Source organism: Chlorocebus sabaeus, chromosome 25 (genome assembly GCF_047675955.1).
Source record: "Chlorocebus sabaeus isolate Y175 chromosome 25, mChlSab1.0.hap1, whole genome shotgun sequence".
In the NCBI taxonomy this organism is placed as follows: domain Eukaryota; kingdom Metazoa; phylum Chordata; class Mammalia; order Primates; family Cercopithecidae; genus Chlorocebus; species Chlorocebus sabaeus.
In genome coordinates, this window is record NC_132928.1 from 3,414,780 (window position 1) to 3,432,044 (window position 17,265).

At 39.7% G+C, this 17,265-nt stretch overlaps 1 protein-coding gene and 1 pseudogene across 1 annotated transcript in view; both read left to right on the plus strand.

Moving 5' to 3' along the window:
- The window catches only part of ACBD3 (acyl-CoA binding domain containing 3), a 45,195-nt gene that overhangs the window by 18,103 nt on the left and 9,827 nt on the right, over window positions 1-17,265 (plus strand). Inside the window, exons 2-6 of the mRNA XM_007988271.3 lie at window positions 4,108-4,249; window positions 5,151-5,291; window positions 8,355-8,513; window positions 12,105-12,279; window positions 16,696-16,882. Of these exons, the coding sequence (XP_007986462.1) occupies window positions 4,108-4,249; window positions 5,151-5,291; window positions 8,355-8,513; window positions 12,105-12,279; window positions 16,696-16,882 (804 nt within the window). The remainder of the gene's footprint in view (window positions 1-4,107; window positions 4,250-5,150; window positions 5,292-8,354; window positions 8,514-12,104; window positions 12,280-16,695; window positions 16,883-17,265) is intronic.
- On the plus strand, window positions 9,182-10,577 carry LOC103229995 (probable ribosome biogenesis protein RLP24 pseudogene; annotated as a pseudogene).

The window sequence follows — 17,265 nt, forward strand, 5'->3', positions numbered from 1 at the left end:
TAAAAAAAGAAAGGAAAAATGCACTCTCAGTCCCACCACATCTTTTTTTCTTGAATCATTGGCAGAATATGTTCTTTTATAGGCTCAAGATAAAATGACATAGGTTAATGTTTTTTCTTTTTCTTTTTTTTTTTTTTTTTTTTTTGAGATGGAGTCTCACTCTGTTGCCCAGGCTGGAGTGCAGTGGCCGGATCTCAGCTCACTGCAAGCTCCGCCTCCCGGGTTTACGCCATTCTCCTGCCTCAGCCTCCCGAGTAGCTGGGACTATAGGCGCCCGCCACTTGCCTGACTATTTTTTTGTATTTTTTAGTAGAGACGGGGTTTCACCGTGTTAGCCAGGATGGTCTTGATTTCCTGACCTAGTGATCCGCCCGTCTCGGCCTCCCAAAGTGCTGGGATTACAGGCGTGAACCACCGCGCCCGGCTCTTTTTTGTTTTTTGAGATGGAATCTCACTCTGTTGCTTAGACTGGAGTGCAGTGGCATGATCTCAGCTCACTGCAACCTCTGTCTCATTCAAATGATTCTCTTGCCTCAGCCTCCTGAATAGCTGGGATTACAGATGTGCTGCACCACCACACGCAGCTAGTTTTTGTATTTTTAGTAGAGAGAGGGTTTTGCCATGTTGGCCAGACTGATCTCAAACTCCTGACCTCAAGCGATCCACCTGCCTTGGCCTCCCAAAGCACTGGGATTACAGGTGTGAGCCACTGTGCCTGGCTGCCTAATGCCAGTGGCTGCTTAATGCCTTTTTTTTTTGTTTTAAAAAACAAAAACTCTCTAAATCACGAGGCTAAGATCAGGAGTTGGAGCTATTTTTCAAATTATCACCATTTGTTAAAAGTGAGAAGGAGGTGGGCACAGTGCTCACGCCTGTAATCCCAATACTTTGGGAGGCTGAGGTGGGTGGATCACCTGAGGTTGGAAGTTGGAGACAAGCCTGGCCAACATGGTGAAACCCCATCTCTGCTAAAAATATAAAAACTAGCTGGGTGTGGTGGCACACACCTGTAGTCCCAGCTACTCGGGAGGCTGAGGCAGGAGAATCACTTGAACCCAGAAGATGGAAGTTGCAGTGAGTTTATGCAGTGAGATTGTGCCACTCACTGCACTCCAGCCCGGGCAACAGAGCGAGACTCCGTCTCAAAAAAAAAAGTGAGAAGGAAGTTGTTCTGGGCTGTGTTTCTCTAATAATCACCTGTGTCATAGTAGTGTAAGAAAACTTTTGGTGATTAATGTACTTGTTAAGTATTTGATGATTAATGTCATCACGTATTATGTGTTATATGTGCTGTATACTTTTATACAGCTGGCAGCACAGTAGGTTTGTTTACACCAGCGTCACCATAAATACTTGAGTTATGTGTCGCATCGTGTTATGGTGGCTACCACACCACTAGGCCATAGGAAAATTTGGGCTCCATTATTAGCTTATGGGACTACAGTCATATAAACAATTTGTCCTTTACTGAAATGCCATTATGCAGAGCATGGCTGTACCGCATTGTTTCGACTTTCTTTTATTGATAACCTTTTATTTCCAGTCACAAGAAAACAGTGCTGCAATGAATGTCCTTGTATCTGCCTCCTTCTGTATATTTGGGAGTTCTTGTCAAGCATATGTAATGAGAACTGGAATGACTGGATCATAGGTCATACACATTTATAATTTTGAAATACAGGTGTCTCCCGTTGTCCATGGTTTTGCTTTCCCTGGTTTCAGATACCCAGGGTTAATCAAGGTCTGAAAATAGGTGAGTAGAGTACAGTCAGATATTTTGAGAGAGAGAGATCCCACATTCACATAACTTATTGTTATATATTGTTATATAATTGTTATATTTTATTGAGAATGGGTACTTGTAGGATCTTAATAACTTTAGATGTTATCTTTTTTGTTTATCTGATGGGGGGTCTTGCTATCTAATGCTTTTAATTTGTATTTCTTGACTAGTGGGGTTGAATATCATTTTGGATATTTATTGGCAGCTTCTATATTTTTTCTTCTGAGTTTTCTGTTGTTCTTTAACTCATATTCTTCTCACTCATTAGTGATTTTATTTCACCACTATATACATGAATGAGACATATAGGTAGCATATACTACTTTCAAGCCCCCTCCCCATTTTCTTTAAATTTGGTAGTCTGTTATCATTGGAATCAACCAGTAGTTAATGCTGCCATTTATCAAAGAAGCAGAACTGAGTATTTCCCATTTTACTAGAACCTAATTTCATACGGCTTTTAAATGTTGGTAGCAGTTAGTCTTTATAGGTCAAACTGGTCGCACTCTTCATTGCCTATATGGAAACTTACCAGAGTCAATCAGATGAAGGAAAGAAAAGCATTAATAGTTTTTAATAATAATAATCCTGTTTGTCAGGCACAGTGGCTCACGCCTGTAATCCCAGCACTTTAGGAGGCTGAGATGGGCAGATCACGAGGTCAGGAGATCGAGACCATCCTAGCTAACATGGTGAAACCCCATCTCTACTAAAAATACAAAAATTAGCCAGGCGTAGTGGCGGGCGCCTGTAGTCCCAGCTACTCGGGAGGCTGAGGCAGGAGAATGGCGTGAGCCCAGGAGGTGGAGCTTGCAGTGAGCCGAGATCGCGCCACTGCACTCCAGCCTGGGCGACTGAGCGAGACTCCATCTCAAAAAAAAAAAAAAAAAAAATAATAATAATAATAATCCTATTGCCTCTGAAGTAGCAACCTCTGAAGTGTAACCCTCTCTTTATTGATGAATAAACTGAGAGGTTGAATGGTCACATAGCTAGGAAGTGTCTCAGATGAGATTTAAACCCAGGCCATCCAATTCCAAAGCCTTTTCCACCACGTTGTACTGCCTCAGTGGGATGGATACATTTTTGAATACAGCCTTTCAAAGTGTATGTAATCTCTTATGCATGATCATGTTAAAAGGGACTAATATAAAATTATTTTAAGTGTTTCGTTTCTCTTTTGGCTAAAAATTATTTTTAAAAGCTATTTTAAAAACCAATTGTTGGCCTGGACATGGTGGCTCACACCTGTAATCCCAGCACTTTGGGAGGCTGAGGCAGGAGGATTGCTTGAGCCCAGGGTTCAAGACCAGTCTGGGCAACATTGTAAGACATTGTCTCTGCAAAAAATAAAAAAATTAACCAGATGTAGTGGCACATGCCTGTAGTCCCAGCTTCTCAGGACGCTGAGGCAGAAGGATTGCTTAAGCCTGGGAGATCAAGGCTGCAGCCTGACTGCAGCTTGACAGATGGGTTTTTCTGTAGTAGCTTTAGCATGAGTATGGATAGTTGGCTTATTTTTACAACATAATTCAAGATAGGCATGGTGGTTCACACCTGTAATGCCGTCTCTTTGGGGGACTGAGGCGGGAGAATCACTTGAGCTCAGGAGTTTGAGACCAGCCTGGGCAACATAGCGAGACCTTGTCTCTACAAAAATAAAAACATTTTCCAGGGATGATGGCACATGCTTCTGTAGTCCCAGGTAGTTGGGTAGCTGAGGTGGGAGGATCACTTAAGCTCAGCAGGTTGAGGCTGCAGTGAGCTATGATCATGCCACTGCATTCCAGCCTGGGCAATAGAGCGAGACCTTGTCTCAAAAAAAAAAAGCAAAAAAAAAAAAAAACCCATCATACAGGATTTCTGTCTTAGGTTCTGTTATTAATAAAATGTAGTAATTGGGCTGGGCATGCTGGCTCAAATCCCAGCACTTTTGAAAAGGAGGCTGAGACGAGAGGCTTGCTTGAACCCAAGAGTTCGAGACCAGCCTGGGCAGCCCCTGTCTCTGCAAAAAGACATGTTTGGTGGCACGCACGTATAGTCCAGCTACTTGGGGGCTGAGGTGGGAGGATTATTTGAGTCCAGGAGGTCAAGGCTGCAGTGAGCCGTCATCACACCATTGCACTCCAGCCTGGACAACAGAGTAAGACTCTGTCTAAAAATAAAAACATTTTTAAAAAGTAATTGAAATAAAAATTTCACTATAATAGTGTTTGTGTCTATTACAGGCAGTTTGTGACATACTTTGTAGTAAAACTTTAGTATATAATGCTGAAAATTATGTATTTTGCCAGTGCTAATTGTTTTCTTTGTGTTTCTTACAGAAAAAGATGGCAAAGCATTTCATTCAACTTATGAAGAAAAATTGAAGCTTGTGGCACTGCATAAGCAGGTTCTTATGGGCCCGTATAATCCAGACACTTGTCCTGAGGTTGGATTCTTTGATGTGCTGGGGAATGACAGGAGGTAACAGTGGTTTTCTGTGTAGTGAATTTAATGAGAATAATGTTGGCAAAGGGTACAATGTGTATTGGTTAAGACGTGAATAGCTGGCTCATTAGCTTAAAATAAGAACTTAACATTTTTGCTTGTAGCTTCTGGAGTCTTCAGATATTTATCTGTTTTTAGTTTAGAGATGTTTATGGTTTATGGAAGAACTGTATTCATCTGATTATTAACATAAGACAAGTAGAGGTTCATTTGGTTCTTCCCAAATAATATTAAAAGTAGCCTTTTAAAATACATAGTAATTGATTCCATTATTGAGGCATTAAAAAATTGTGACAAAAAAATACATTGAGTATTTTTGTTTAATTAAGGTTCAAATATTATATAAGAAAAGTAGGCCAGGTGCAGCAGTTCACGCCTGTAATCCCGGCACTTTGGGAGTCCAAGGTGGGTGGACCATTTGAGGTCAGGAGTTCAAGACCAGCCTGGCCAACATAGTAAAACCTCATCTCTACTAAAAATTAAAAAATTAGCCAGTGGTAGTAGTGCACGCCTGTAATTCCAGCTACTTGGGAGACTGAACAGGAGAATCGCTTGAGCCTGGGAGGCAGAGGTTTTGGTGAGCCACGATCACGCCATTGCATTCCAGTCTGGGCAACAAAGTGAGATCCTGTCTCAAAAAAAAAACTGATACCCTTTTGCTGTATGGGAATCATCAGCAATGCAGTTGTTTGGATTGTATGTGGCATATCTAGTAAATCAATACGTACTTGTTAAAACTTGAAGTTTTGAGCCTTTTGCTTACAGTAGAATCATTCTTCATTTTAGTTACAATTGAGAATTATTCATATTTAGTTTAAATTTAAAAGTTCTTTTTCTACTAAGAAGGGGAGGTAACTTTTCTTGTTATTCCTTACAGGAGAGAATGGGCAGCCCTGGGAAACATGTCTAAAGAGGATGCCATGGTGGAGTTTGTCAAGCTCTTAAATAGGTGTTGCCATCTCTTTTCAACGTACGTTGCGTCCCACAAAATAGAGAAGGAAGAGCAAGAAAAAAAAAGGTGAAGTTTGAGGGCATGGAATACTTTACTGCTGCACAGCCCAGTGTACTGATGCTTTTGTTTTATGGAGTGTCTGTTCTAGTTCTAGATCAGGTGTTTTGCTTTCTTTGGATCCCCATTTCTTGTGGCAATTGTTCAAACTTCCTGATGTGAGTAGGTATTTATATTATGAGTTTTGTGGGGAGGGAGAACTGCTTCCTACTGGCTGTGCCTTTAAAAGAAACCTCCCATCCATCATAGCCTTCCTTTTGTTTTATTACAGTAAGTTTCTGAATAAGCCCCACCATAAACTCAACCACTCCCTCCTCCCTATCCTCTGGTCTTACATACCCTTTGCTGCAGTCTCCCTTGAGCTTCTAGAATACTCATGCTCCATTTCATTGTTTGCAACTATGCTACCTTATATAGACATTCATGTTGGCTTTGGTGTCCAGCTGGCTTATTGATTATTTTCACATTTTGGAGGAGGAGCTATAAATGTGCTGTTTATGTTTATGGGATTCTCCGTTGTAGTTGTGAATTAGAATTATAGTTACACCTTATTTATCTAGTAGCTATATTTTGAACAGTTTTGACTACCTAAAATTTTAAGTGATGAAAATGATGCTACAAAACCAATTTTTCTTCAGGTTATGTTATACTTTTATTTTTTTAGACGGAGTCTTGCTCCGTTGCTGTTGCTCAGGCTGGAGTGCAGTGAAATGATCCTCTGCCTCCTGGGTTCAAGCAGTTCTGCCTCAGCCTCTCGAGTAGCTGGGATTACAGGTGCCTGCCACCAACCCAGCTAATTTTTGTGTTTTTAGGAGAGATGAGGTTTCACTATGTTGGCCAGGCTGGTCTCAAACTCCTGACCTCTGGTGATCCACCGCCTCGACCTCCCAAAGTGCTGGGATTACAGGCGTGAGCCACGTTGCCCAACCGATGTTATTCTTTAAAAACAATTGATTCTCTGGTTTCCTACCTTAACCTGGATTAAAAATAACAGATTAGAAGAGAAAATAGCTTGATAATGAGGGACATAATAGAAAGCATGAAAAATAGACATGAGAATTATAAAAGCCTGGCATTCAGGGGTCATATAATATGAAGGTAAACTCCATTACAATAGTATGATGTACAATTTTTATGTTTATAGCTGTAACCCCTGAGTCATCAAGAGATGGAACATTAGATATGATTTATTCCTGTTTAAGATAATAGGAAATGGCTTAATTACATTTTCAGAAGATATTTATCCAAAGAAAGTTTTTTTTAATCTAAAAGAAAGGTTTTGGTTCTTAGGAGAATAGAATGAGATTTCTTTAACTGGAAAATTGATTTATGTCCTATAGTCCTTTGTGTAGTGATGTTGGATCAATCAGGTATCGCTATGATGTCTGTAGAATAAGTATCTATTGCTTTTTAAGTTCTTATTTTAATGATATATATGCATATTTCTCTTAAGCATTGTCAAAAGTTACTACTCAACATACAGAGCTGCATTTTCTTTTTAAAAATATACTTTTGTCATGGGATAAAGTCCATATAGAATTATTTTAAAGTGTTGAAGAGTAGATTTCACCTATCCTGAAGCTTAAGCTCTGGCTTGTGAACCTTCTTGCCCTGTACCAGTTGTGACACATTAAAAGTAGGTCATGGCTGGGTGCAGTGGCTCACGCCTGTGGTGGCTCACATCTGTAATCTCAGCACTTTGGGAGGCCGACGCGGGCAGATCACTTGAGTCCAAGAGTTCAGGACCAGCCTGGGCCACATGGCAAAACCCCATCTCTACAAAAAAAACATAAAAATTAGCGGAGTGTGGTTGCAGGTTCCTATAGTTCCAGCTACTCAGGAGGCTAAGATGGGAGGATCGTTTGAGCCTGGGAGGCAAAGGTTGCAGTGAGCCAAGAACGTGCCTCTGCACTCCAGTCTGGGTGACAGAGTAAGACCCTGTCTCAGAAAAAAAAAAAAGTAGGTCATGTTATTGCTTTATTTTGAGCCGTGGCTGTGGCTCAGGTAGTTGTTAATCACTTACAGGAGTTAGAGGGGAGAAAGGTGAGGTAGCCCAGACAATTCTCATGGTAGAAACAAGAAATGGTGTTTTATCTGATACTCCTTAGAAATCTTCCCTTTCATCCTGTCTGCAGCCTCCCTGGACACCATACCACTCTCAGACCCTGAAGATGTCCCTTCCTAGCACAATAGGATCTGTTCTTTTTGGAAGGGTCTTGTGGGATGGGTGAAAGCTGGGCAAGGGCCGCACTGAGAGGTTAGCCATTCTTTTTTAAATTAAAAGCTTAAAAAAAATTTTAATTTCAGAAATAATACACAAATATATTCAATATAAAGATTTTCATTTATGGCAGTATGTGAAACACAAACTGAAAAAAATCTTTTTTCCCACATTTTTTTTTATTCCACTCTCCTTTGTGTAGATAATAACTGATAAATTTAGGGTATATCCTTCTAGATCTTTTCCTTTGTATTCACCTTTTTTTTTTTTTTCATTAAGCAAATGTATTAAATGTCTTTACATATTAGGCATGTATTTCTATGCTTTGGCTCTGCGGTGTTTCAGGGTGGATTTTTTACTTCTATACACGTTTGTCGAGTGCTTGTTCTTTCTAGCACTGTGCTAAGCCCTGAGGATGTAGTGGTGTGAGATAGGCAGTCTCTTTCCCTATGAAGCATCTACTTTAATGGGTAAGGCAGATCTATTGCTAAATGTATCACACAAATTTAATTACAATGACAGCAGGTATTATGAAGGAAAAGCTTTTAGTGCTGTGAGCCTGTATTAGAGGGGATCCTTCAGGGTATGGGAATATTATAATGATTTAAGTAGTGTCTTACGATGGACACATTTCTGTTGCTGTGCAACAGGAATTATTCTTGATGTGATTTGTATATTGTGAGATTGATTCCCTATAAGTTTCCGCTAGTAAAGTGTGTGTATTTTAAATTTTGATACATATATCCACATTGTTCTCTAAAAAGGTCATGTCAGTTTTCACTGGGAACTAAAGTTTTATATTTAAACAGGATTCAATGTATAGTGTTCATTCTCTATCCTTTGCTTTGTAGGAAGGAGGAAGAGGAGCGAAGGCGGCGTGAAGAGGAAGAAAGAGAACGTCTGCAACAGGAGGAAGAGAAACGTAGGAGAGAAGAAGAGGAAAGGCTTCGACGGGAGGAAGAAGAAAGGAGACGGATAGAAGAAGAGAGGCTTCGGTTGGAGCAGCAAAAGTAAGCTTATTATATGGCTTATGTTTTAAAGGAGAAATAGAAAAAAAAAAAATAATAATAAAAATAAGAAATGAGCAGGCTGGGCATGGTGGCTCACGCCTGTAATCCTAGCACTTTGGGAGGCGGAGGCGGGCAGATCACCTGAAGTTGGGAGATGGAGACCATCCTGGCTAACACAGTGAAACCCTGTCTCCATTAAAAATACAAAAAATACAAAAAATTAGCCAGGCATGGTGGCACATGCCTGTAATCCCAGCTACTCGGGAGGCTGAGGCAGGAGAATCGCTTGAACCCAGGAGGCGGAGGTTGCAGTGAGCCAAGATCGTGCCATTGTACTCCGGCCTGGGCAACAAGAGCAAAACTACGTCTCAAAAAAAAAGAAAAAAGGAATGTGTTAGAAGGTTTTGGGGTTCACTTGCAGAACCTAGAGATTGGAAGCAGGAACTGAGGTTGCTTGGTTGTGCTCTCTGTTTCTTGTCTCTGCTTCTCTCAGCTTATGTCTCTGCTTCATTCTTGCTCTCTGCAAGTTGTCACTGTCTGCTTTGGCATATGCAAGTCTATCCCAGAATTTATTTGGTCCATGTTTCCATGCATCTGACAGAGACTGACTGGAATCTGTGAGACCCAGTTGCAACTTCCCAGGACAGAGAATCTTCTTGGCCCAGTCTATGTCAGATATCCATTTATGGTCCTTAGTACAAGATTTGGTGGCTGCAACTGTTGCTTACTCAGTAAGGGCTTTGAGACACAGGGACTGACGGTTCTTCAAGAGGGAGCTGTGGGTACAAAGAGGCAGTGATTTAACACCCATAGAACACTGTGGGAAGTAAGTCTGAGGTTGTAGGGGTGGCATGGCTTATAGGTTAAACCAGAGAAGTTGAGAGTCCATTGATTTCTTCTCATTATTTCTGGGTAGTTCCTCAGAAAAAGATTTAGTGCTAGCCTCAAACTCACCCAGGGCCTCATTCAACTTTGGAGAAAGACTATGAATGCAGTTCCTTTTTGCAGGGAGGTTGTCCTAGGTGGATCCAGTGTTGTGCTGTATGCAGGAGTTTGTGAGGCTTTGCTTTGTTATCTATTAATAGATCGCTGTGAGGTCTCTGTTAAGTTGGTCACATAAGTGGTTGCTGGCCGTGGTGGCTCATGCCTGTAATCCCAGCACTTTGGGAGGCCAAGGTGGGCAGATCACTTGAGGTCAGGGGTTTGAAACCAGCCTGGCCAACATGGTGAAACCATCTCTACTAAAAATATAGATTAGCCAGGCATGGTGGCAGGTGCCTGTAATCCCAGCTATTTGGGAGGCTGAGGCAGGAGAATTGCTTGAACCTGGGGGGTGAAGGTTACAGTGAGCTGAGATCACACCACTGCACTCCAGCATGGGTGACAGAGTGAAACTCCGTCTCAAGAAAAAAAAAAAAGGACTTCCTCTCAAGCTTGGCGTTTGTTTGGTGGGGTCCCACGCGGGTTCAACAAGCGTATCGAGAAGTGTTATTTCTGTTCGGGGCCCATCTACCCTGGACACGGCATGATGTTCATCTGCAACGATTGCAAGGTGTTCAGATTTTGCAAATCTAAATGTCATAAAAACTTTAAAAAGAAGCACAATCCTTGCAAAGTTAGGTGGATCAAAACATTCTGGAAAGCAGCTGGCAAAGAGCTTACAGTGGATAATTCATTTGAATTTGAAAAACGTAGAAATGAACCTATCAAATACCAGCAAGAGCTATGGAATAAGACTATTGATGCAATGAAGAGAGTTGAAGAGATCAGACAGAAACGCCAAGCTAAATTTATAATGAACAGATTGAAGAAAAATAAAGAGCTACAGAAAGTTCAGGATATCAAAGAAGTCAAGCAAAACATCCATGTTATCCGAGCCCCTCTTGCAGGCAAAGGGAAGCAGTTGGAAGAAAAAATGGTACAGCAGTTACAAGAGGATGTGGACATGGAAGATGCTCCTTAAAAATCTCTGTAACCATTTCTTTTGTGTACATTTGATAATGCCCTTTGGATACTTGGAACTGCTAAATTATTTTATTTTTTACATAAGGTCACTTAAATGAAAAGCGATTAAAATACATCGTTCCTACATTGCCATCTACTTAACATCAGATATTACGGATGTTAGATTGCATCTCAGTGTTAAATCTTCATGGATAGATGTACTTAAGTAAATCATGAAAATTCTCCTTATAACTATAGAAGTGAATTGTGGATGTAAAATGGTTATGCCATTTGGATAATGGCACTAGGCAGCATTTGTATAGTAACTAATGGCAAAAATTCATGGCTAGTGATGTATAAAATAAAATATTCTTTGCAGTAAAATATTTCCTTTGTTAATGTTATAGAAGGGAGGGATACAAAAAGAAACTAACGGTTTGTATGGCAGTGTCAGATATTATTTTAATTTTATTATTTCCTGTTTTGGTTTATTTGCATCTTAGAAGAGCATAATGACATTGTTTGATGCAGCCTAAATTATGCTGGACTGTTTTGACCTGGTTTAACCCTTCTGATAGGTAGTTGTGGATGTTGGGGATGAGAACTGAATAATCTTTGCCTGGAGTGACACTACACTGTAGAATTTCCACTTTGGAAAATATTCAGTTCTAACTTGTGATTCCTGGTAGAACAAACTTTATTTTTCTAGCCCAGCAATGATCTAGAAGCAGAGGAATCCCAGCGCCTTTGAAAAGTTATTACGTGGTTTTCTTTTAAAAAGCTCCTGTTTTTGGAAAGTAGAATTTGTGGGTACAACATATGTTCATTATTTGTACATAAAATAAAACCATTTAAAAAGTAAAAATAAAAATAAAAATAAAAACAGCAACAGCATGTGGTTTATCTGTAAAAGAATATGAGTGTCTCTAAACTCAGCATGCCAAGATATTTTCAGTATTTATTAAGACAGGCTTTAAATTAAATGCTGTGGACCCTCAATTTTTCACTGGCTTTATTTATACTTACCAGGGCCACCTGTAACATCTTCCAGCTATTCTTCAGCCTCTTAACTGTTTTTTATGTATTTAGGTAGAGAAGCCATAACCAACAGTTAAATACGTCATCTATGTCAGAGATGACAATCCATCATCTTACAGCATCATGGTGAATTAGTATAGCTCTAGAGCCAAACTGCCTGGATTTGCATTAGCTAGCAGTATAGTCTTGGGCAAGTAAATGAAGTCCTGGATTTGCATCTGCTAGCAGTATAGTCTTGGGCAAGTAACTGAACCTTCTGTCATAGGGTTGTTGTGAGGACTAAATGGGTTAGTATGTATACTTTCAACCCTGCATGGCACGTAGAAAGGGCACAATAAGTGTTAATAATTATGATGGTGGTAATGATGATGATCATATGCTTAACTTCCATCCCAAATTTTCCTGGAAAATCCTAAGTACAAAATTAAAGGCCAGGCTTATTTTCTTAAATCTTTCTTCTGGACCCAGAACACATACTAATTGGTATACATTAGTAGCTTAGTTGTTTTTAAGAGTTACAAACTATGAAAGTAAGTAATAAGGACATTTTATTTTGTCATGAACGATCTCCTATAGCCAGACTAGTATATATATTTTTAATGTTTTTAGGCAGCAGATAATGGCAGCTTTAAACTCCCAGACTGCCGTGCAGTTCCAGCAGTATGCAGCCCAACAGTATCCAGGGAACTACGAACAGCAGCAAATTCTCATCCGCCAGTTGCAGGAGCAACACTATCAGCAGTATATGCAGCAGTTGTATCAAGTCCAACTTGCACAGCAACAGGTATGATAGACAACCCTAGACTTCAGCCTTAGAGAGAGTTTTTAGTTTCATTGGAACCCAAGTTCTTTTTTAACAGTCGCAGATGAATTTTGCATTAGTTAGCCTCTAAGGTGTAAAGTAACTTTTGGGTGATCTTTTCGGCAGACTTGAAAATGCACAGGCAATTGTGAGAGAAAATGTGTTTTCAAAGCAACTGATGATGCTATATTGTTACAAGGATATTTGGGAGTTGTATGGGTTGAGTGTCTTTACTGTGAGTCTGGCATAGACCCTAATGGTGGTTCTGGAACATGAGGACCTGAGTAAGTAGCCAAGTAGCCTTAGTTCAGAGATGTCCTTCAGGCAGTGCACTGTCAGAGGCTCGGACAGCCTCCAGTGGGAGGACTCCCCTGCCCTAAGACCATGGAATGGTTCTACAGAGCTAGCTTGGGTCCATTTGACTTTGTGTTAGGCTCCATAGTTAGGCAGTGCTCATGACAGCACATTACTATTCCTCCTCCAACTGCCTGCCCCCAAATATTTTGCTTCCACCTAGGAGAGGTTGCTTTAGGTGAAAGAACATGGGACTCGGAGTCTGATAACATTTGAATTCTCTTCGGGCTTTGACATTACCTTGTTTGATCTCAGACAAGTTATGACTGCTCTGATTGTTCTGCACTTTCTTTCAGTCTGTAACAATAGGATATGAAATCAAAGCACCTGTCCTGTTAACCTCACAGGACTATCAGAGGAGTCAAATGAAAAGAGTTACCCTGTGAACCATTTTTGTACTTGTGGAAGACACTAATTTTACATTCATTTTTTACATCTTGTGCAGGCATAAAATACCTCCTTAGACTTAACCTAGCTTAGTTTAACTTACTTAATTTTCACTTACAAAGCAGTTACCACCTGTCAGAAAATCTGAGGGAAGAAAAGTGTTACGTTATAGTTGCTCAGCATTTCTTATTGCATGAAGTAATCTTTGTTGTTTTTGCCAGACTCTTTAAATTCCTTGAAAATGTGTATTCTTACCTAAACAGCGTTTTCTCCTGAGTCTTTAGCATCAGTTAGAAGTTAAAAAGCACTGCAGGTTTTTTGTAATCCTGAAGAGGAGGAAAAGATGCCAAACCAGAGTTTATTCAAGATAATAAGTGGTATTTTTGAGAGATTTATTCTCTCTCCTCTGAAGCCTGTTTCTACTTTAGTTTCACTTTTCCTCCTGCTTTGATAGGCAGTGAGATCATTTTTAATAGCACATACACTCTGCTCTGTCCTGTTTATAGGTTGCTATCACTTAATGAGAAGAAAGTCAAGTAGGACAAAACCACAAATCTTTGAAATGAAACTAGAAAGCCATAATAGAGGCTGGGCATAGTGGCTCATGCCTTTAATCCCAGCACTTGGGGAGGCCAAGGCCAAAATGGTTGCTTGAGGCCGGGAGTTTCAGACCAGCCTGGGCAACATTGGGAGACCCCATCTCTTAAAAAAAGAAAAAAAAAAATCAGCTGGGCATGGCGGTGCATGTCTCTAGTCCCAGTTACTTGGGTGACTGAGGCGGGAGGATCACTTGAGCTCAGGAGTTTGAGGCTGTAGTGAACTGTGATGGCACCACTACATTCCAGCCTGGGTGACAAAGCGAGACCCTGTTTTGAAAAAGAAAAAAAAAAGCCATAGGCCAGGTGTGGTAGCTCACGCCTGTAATCCCAGCCCTTTGGGAGGCTGAAGCGGGTGGATCACTTGAGGTTGGGAGTTCAAGACCAGCCTGACCAATATGGAGAAACCCCGTCTCTATTAAAAATACAAAATTAGCCGGGCATGGTGGTACATGTCTGTAATCCCAGCTACTCGGGAGGCTGAGGCAGGAGAATCACTTGAACCTAGGAGGCGGAGGTTTCAGTGAGCCAAGATTGAACCATTGCACTCCAGCCTGGGCAACAAGAGCGAAACTCCATCTCAAAAAAAAAAAAAAAGCCATATTTGAGATTAGAGTGATCAAACTCAGTTTATCAAATTGATTGGTTGCTTCTGAGAAGAGAAAAGGAAAGGGACTGGGGAAGGAACAAAGGGAACTTTACTCCTATAAAATATTAATTTTTACATAAATAGCAAAATGAATACATTTGTTAATTTTGGGGTGTAGTTACATTTGTGGGTGTTTGTTACATTGCTTTTATACCTTTCTGTGCTTTTTTAAACTTCCTAAAAACAGGAAAGAGTATGTAAATATATCAGTACAATCTATTACATGTAGTACAATAGACCTATGGTCAGGGGATCCCAGAGAAAATTGTTTTTCTGCTAGAGCCTTTCAAGAAAGGATTAGTGTAGATGAGGGACCATTTGAGCTGGGCCTATTGATCATCAAAAATGCTCTTTTGCTTTCCTGTCATGCAGTGAATGCTCTGAGTGTGCTGACTTGTTTTGATTTTAGGTACTTTTTCTGGAAGGCCAGTATTCCCTCTAGAAAACTGATGTGGAAATTACTGAAAATCCAGACCTTGGAAGAAGATATCTTAAAATCTTAAGCGTGTTATTAACCTATATTAAAAGCAAAGAGAGGCATTGCTTTTCATTTAAGTAATTGACTTGTAAATGATACGTTCAATGAAATGTGTCTAGAGATGTGCCAAAATTTATCATTATCCCTACGCCATGGGATCATAAAGACTTTTTCCGTGTGTGTGTGTGTGTGTGTGTATTTTTTTTCCTGCAGTGAACATGTGCTTACTTGCTTGCTTGTGACAGTGTTTTAGTTTAAAACATTGCTTACATGCCCAAATGCTCATCAACAGTAGAATGGGTAGATTTTATCTTTTCATGATGGAATAACTTAATAGTAATGCAAACAACGAAATACAATTACTTGTGACCCTATAGATGTAGCTTATAAAAGTAATGTTGAGTGAAGCCAGACATAAAAAAGAACGTATACAACCCATTTCTATAAAGTTTTAAAATAGGCAAAGCAAATCTATAGTGTTATAAGTCAGAATAGTTGTTACCCTTCAGGGCAGGTGCCCAGAAAGGGGTACCAGGGAATATTCTGGATGCAGAGTATTGATCTGAGTATTAGTTACATGGATGTGTTTGATTTATGAAAATTGATCAAGCTGTGTAATTTATCATTTGTACACTTTTCTACATGTATGTTGTAATTCAATTTATAGTTCCCCACCAAAGTTACCTAAGTAATACTAAGGTATTTGAAGTAGTATCTGTCCATATTGATTTAGAAGAGGAATGTCCCAAAATAGTCCTTTGGATTTAAGATGTTTTTACTGCCATTTTGACTCAGAGGACATTTTGATTTTGTATTTATGAATACACGTTTCAATCATAACTATGTAAACAGTGACAGATTTTCATTGAGAAAATATTTTTACCTCAAATTGCATCCTGTAAGCCTGTTTAATTCTTAGGTCAGCATTTCACAACACGATCAACACGATTAACAATTTTCGGTTTCATTGTGATCATAATTTTTCCCTGAAGTTTTAATTTATTGATTTTTGGGGGTCAATTATGTTAGAATAGTTGTCCATATTTGATTTTTTTTTTATCACTTTGGGGGCCCATACCAGATTTTACCAATTATAGCTTCTGCCTGTGTGAATTTTCTTCTGTGACTATTTCTACCAAGTTTAATTTTTCTAATTCAAATTTTGTGTAAAGTTTATCAAGATTTTTTTCTTCCATCAATTTTAAGAGCACGAGTTACTGTGTTCAGTTTTTGCCTTTAATAGTTTTATTTTGGGTTCTCTTTTCTTTTCTTTTCTTTTCTTTTCTTTTCTTTTCTTTTCTTTTCTTCTTTTCTTTTTTTTCTTTCTTTTCTTTTCTTTTCTTAGATGGAGTTTCGCTCTTGTTGCCCAGATTGGAATGTAATGGCACAGTCTCAGCTCACTGCAACCTCTGCCTCCCCGGTTCAAGCGATTCTCCTGCCTCAGCCTCCCAAGTAGCTGGGATTAGAGGCATGCACCGCCATACCCAGCTAATTTTGTATTTTTGGTAGAGACAGGGTTTCACCATGTTGTTCAGGCTGGTCTTGAGCTCCTGATCTCAAGTGATCCACCCACCTGGGCCTCCCAAAGTGCTGGGATTATAGTTGTGAGCCACTTCGAATGGCCTTACTTACTTTAATTTTTGCTGGTTAGTTTTTATAGTGATTCTCAGATCACAGAAATTTGAGCCTTAGTTTTAGGTTTTTGTCCACATTAATTTTTTACTATTGATTTTTTATTATTTTTAGCTGTCAGTTTGATATTGTACTACTAATATTCATTATAGACAGGATAAAAACTGATAAAAAATTGTTAATAATTTCTTGAGCATAACACTTTGGTAGGGCAAAAGCATGGTATCAGATGTACTCCAGGGCACATGTCCTATTTGCTAGCCTTCCTGGTCAGTGTGTCTTCACTTTCTGTTGATTTGTAGGCAGCATTACAGAAACAACAGGAAGTAGTAGTGGCTGGGTCTTCCTTGCCTACATCATCAAAAGTAAATGCAACTGTACCAAGTGATGTGATGTCAGTTAATGGACAGGCCAAAACACACGCTGACAGCTCCGAAAAAGAACTGGAACCAGAAGCTGCAGAAGAAGCCCTGGAGAATGGACCAAAAGGTAGGTTTTGCATATGTGTTTGTCTGGATGTCATAATTCCAAATCTGTGAAAGGCAAAAGTCAAGAAGTCATGTTATAATTAGCTTTTGAGAACAATTACATCTTTGTGAGAGTTGAACTTTTTTTTTTTTACTCTTTTTAGTCTGAATCTGATGCTCGGGTGACTCATAGACCAGTGTAAAAGAGCAAATCAGATGTCTTTGGACACTTAAGACAAAAGTTATGTTTTGTCTTATTTTATATATATATATAAATTATCTATTGCTGCATAACAAATTACAGGCTGGGCGCAGTGATTCATACCTGTAATCCCAGCACTCTGGGAGGCTGAGGCAGGAAGATACTTGAGCCCAAGAGTTTGAGGCTGCAGTGAAGTATGATTG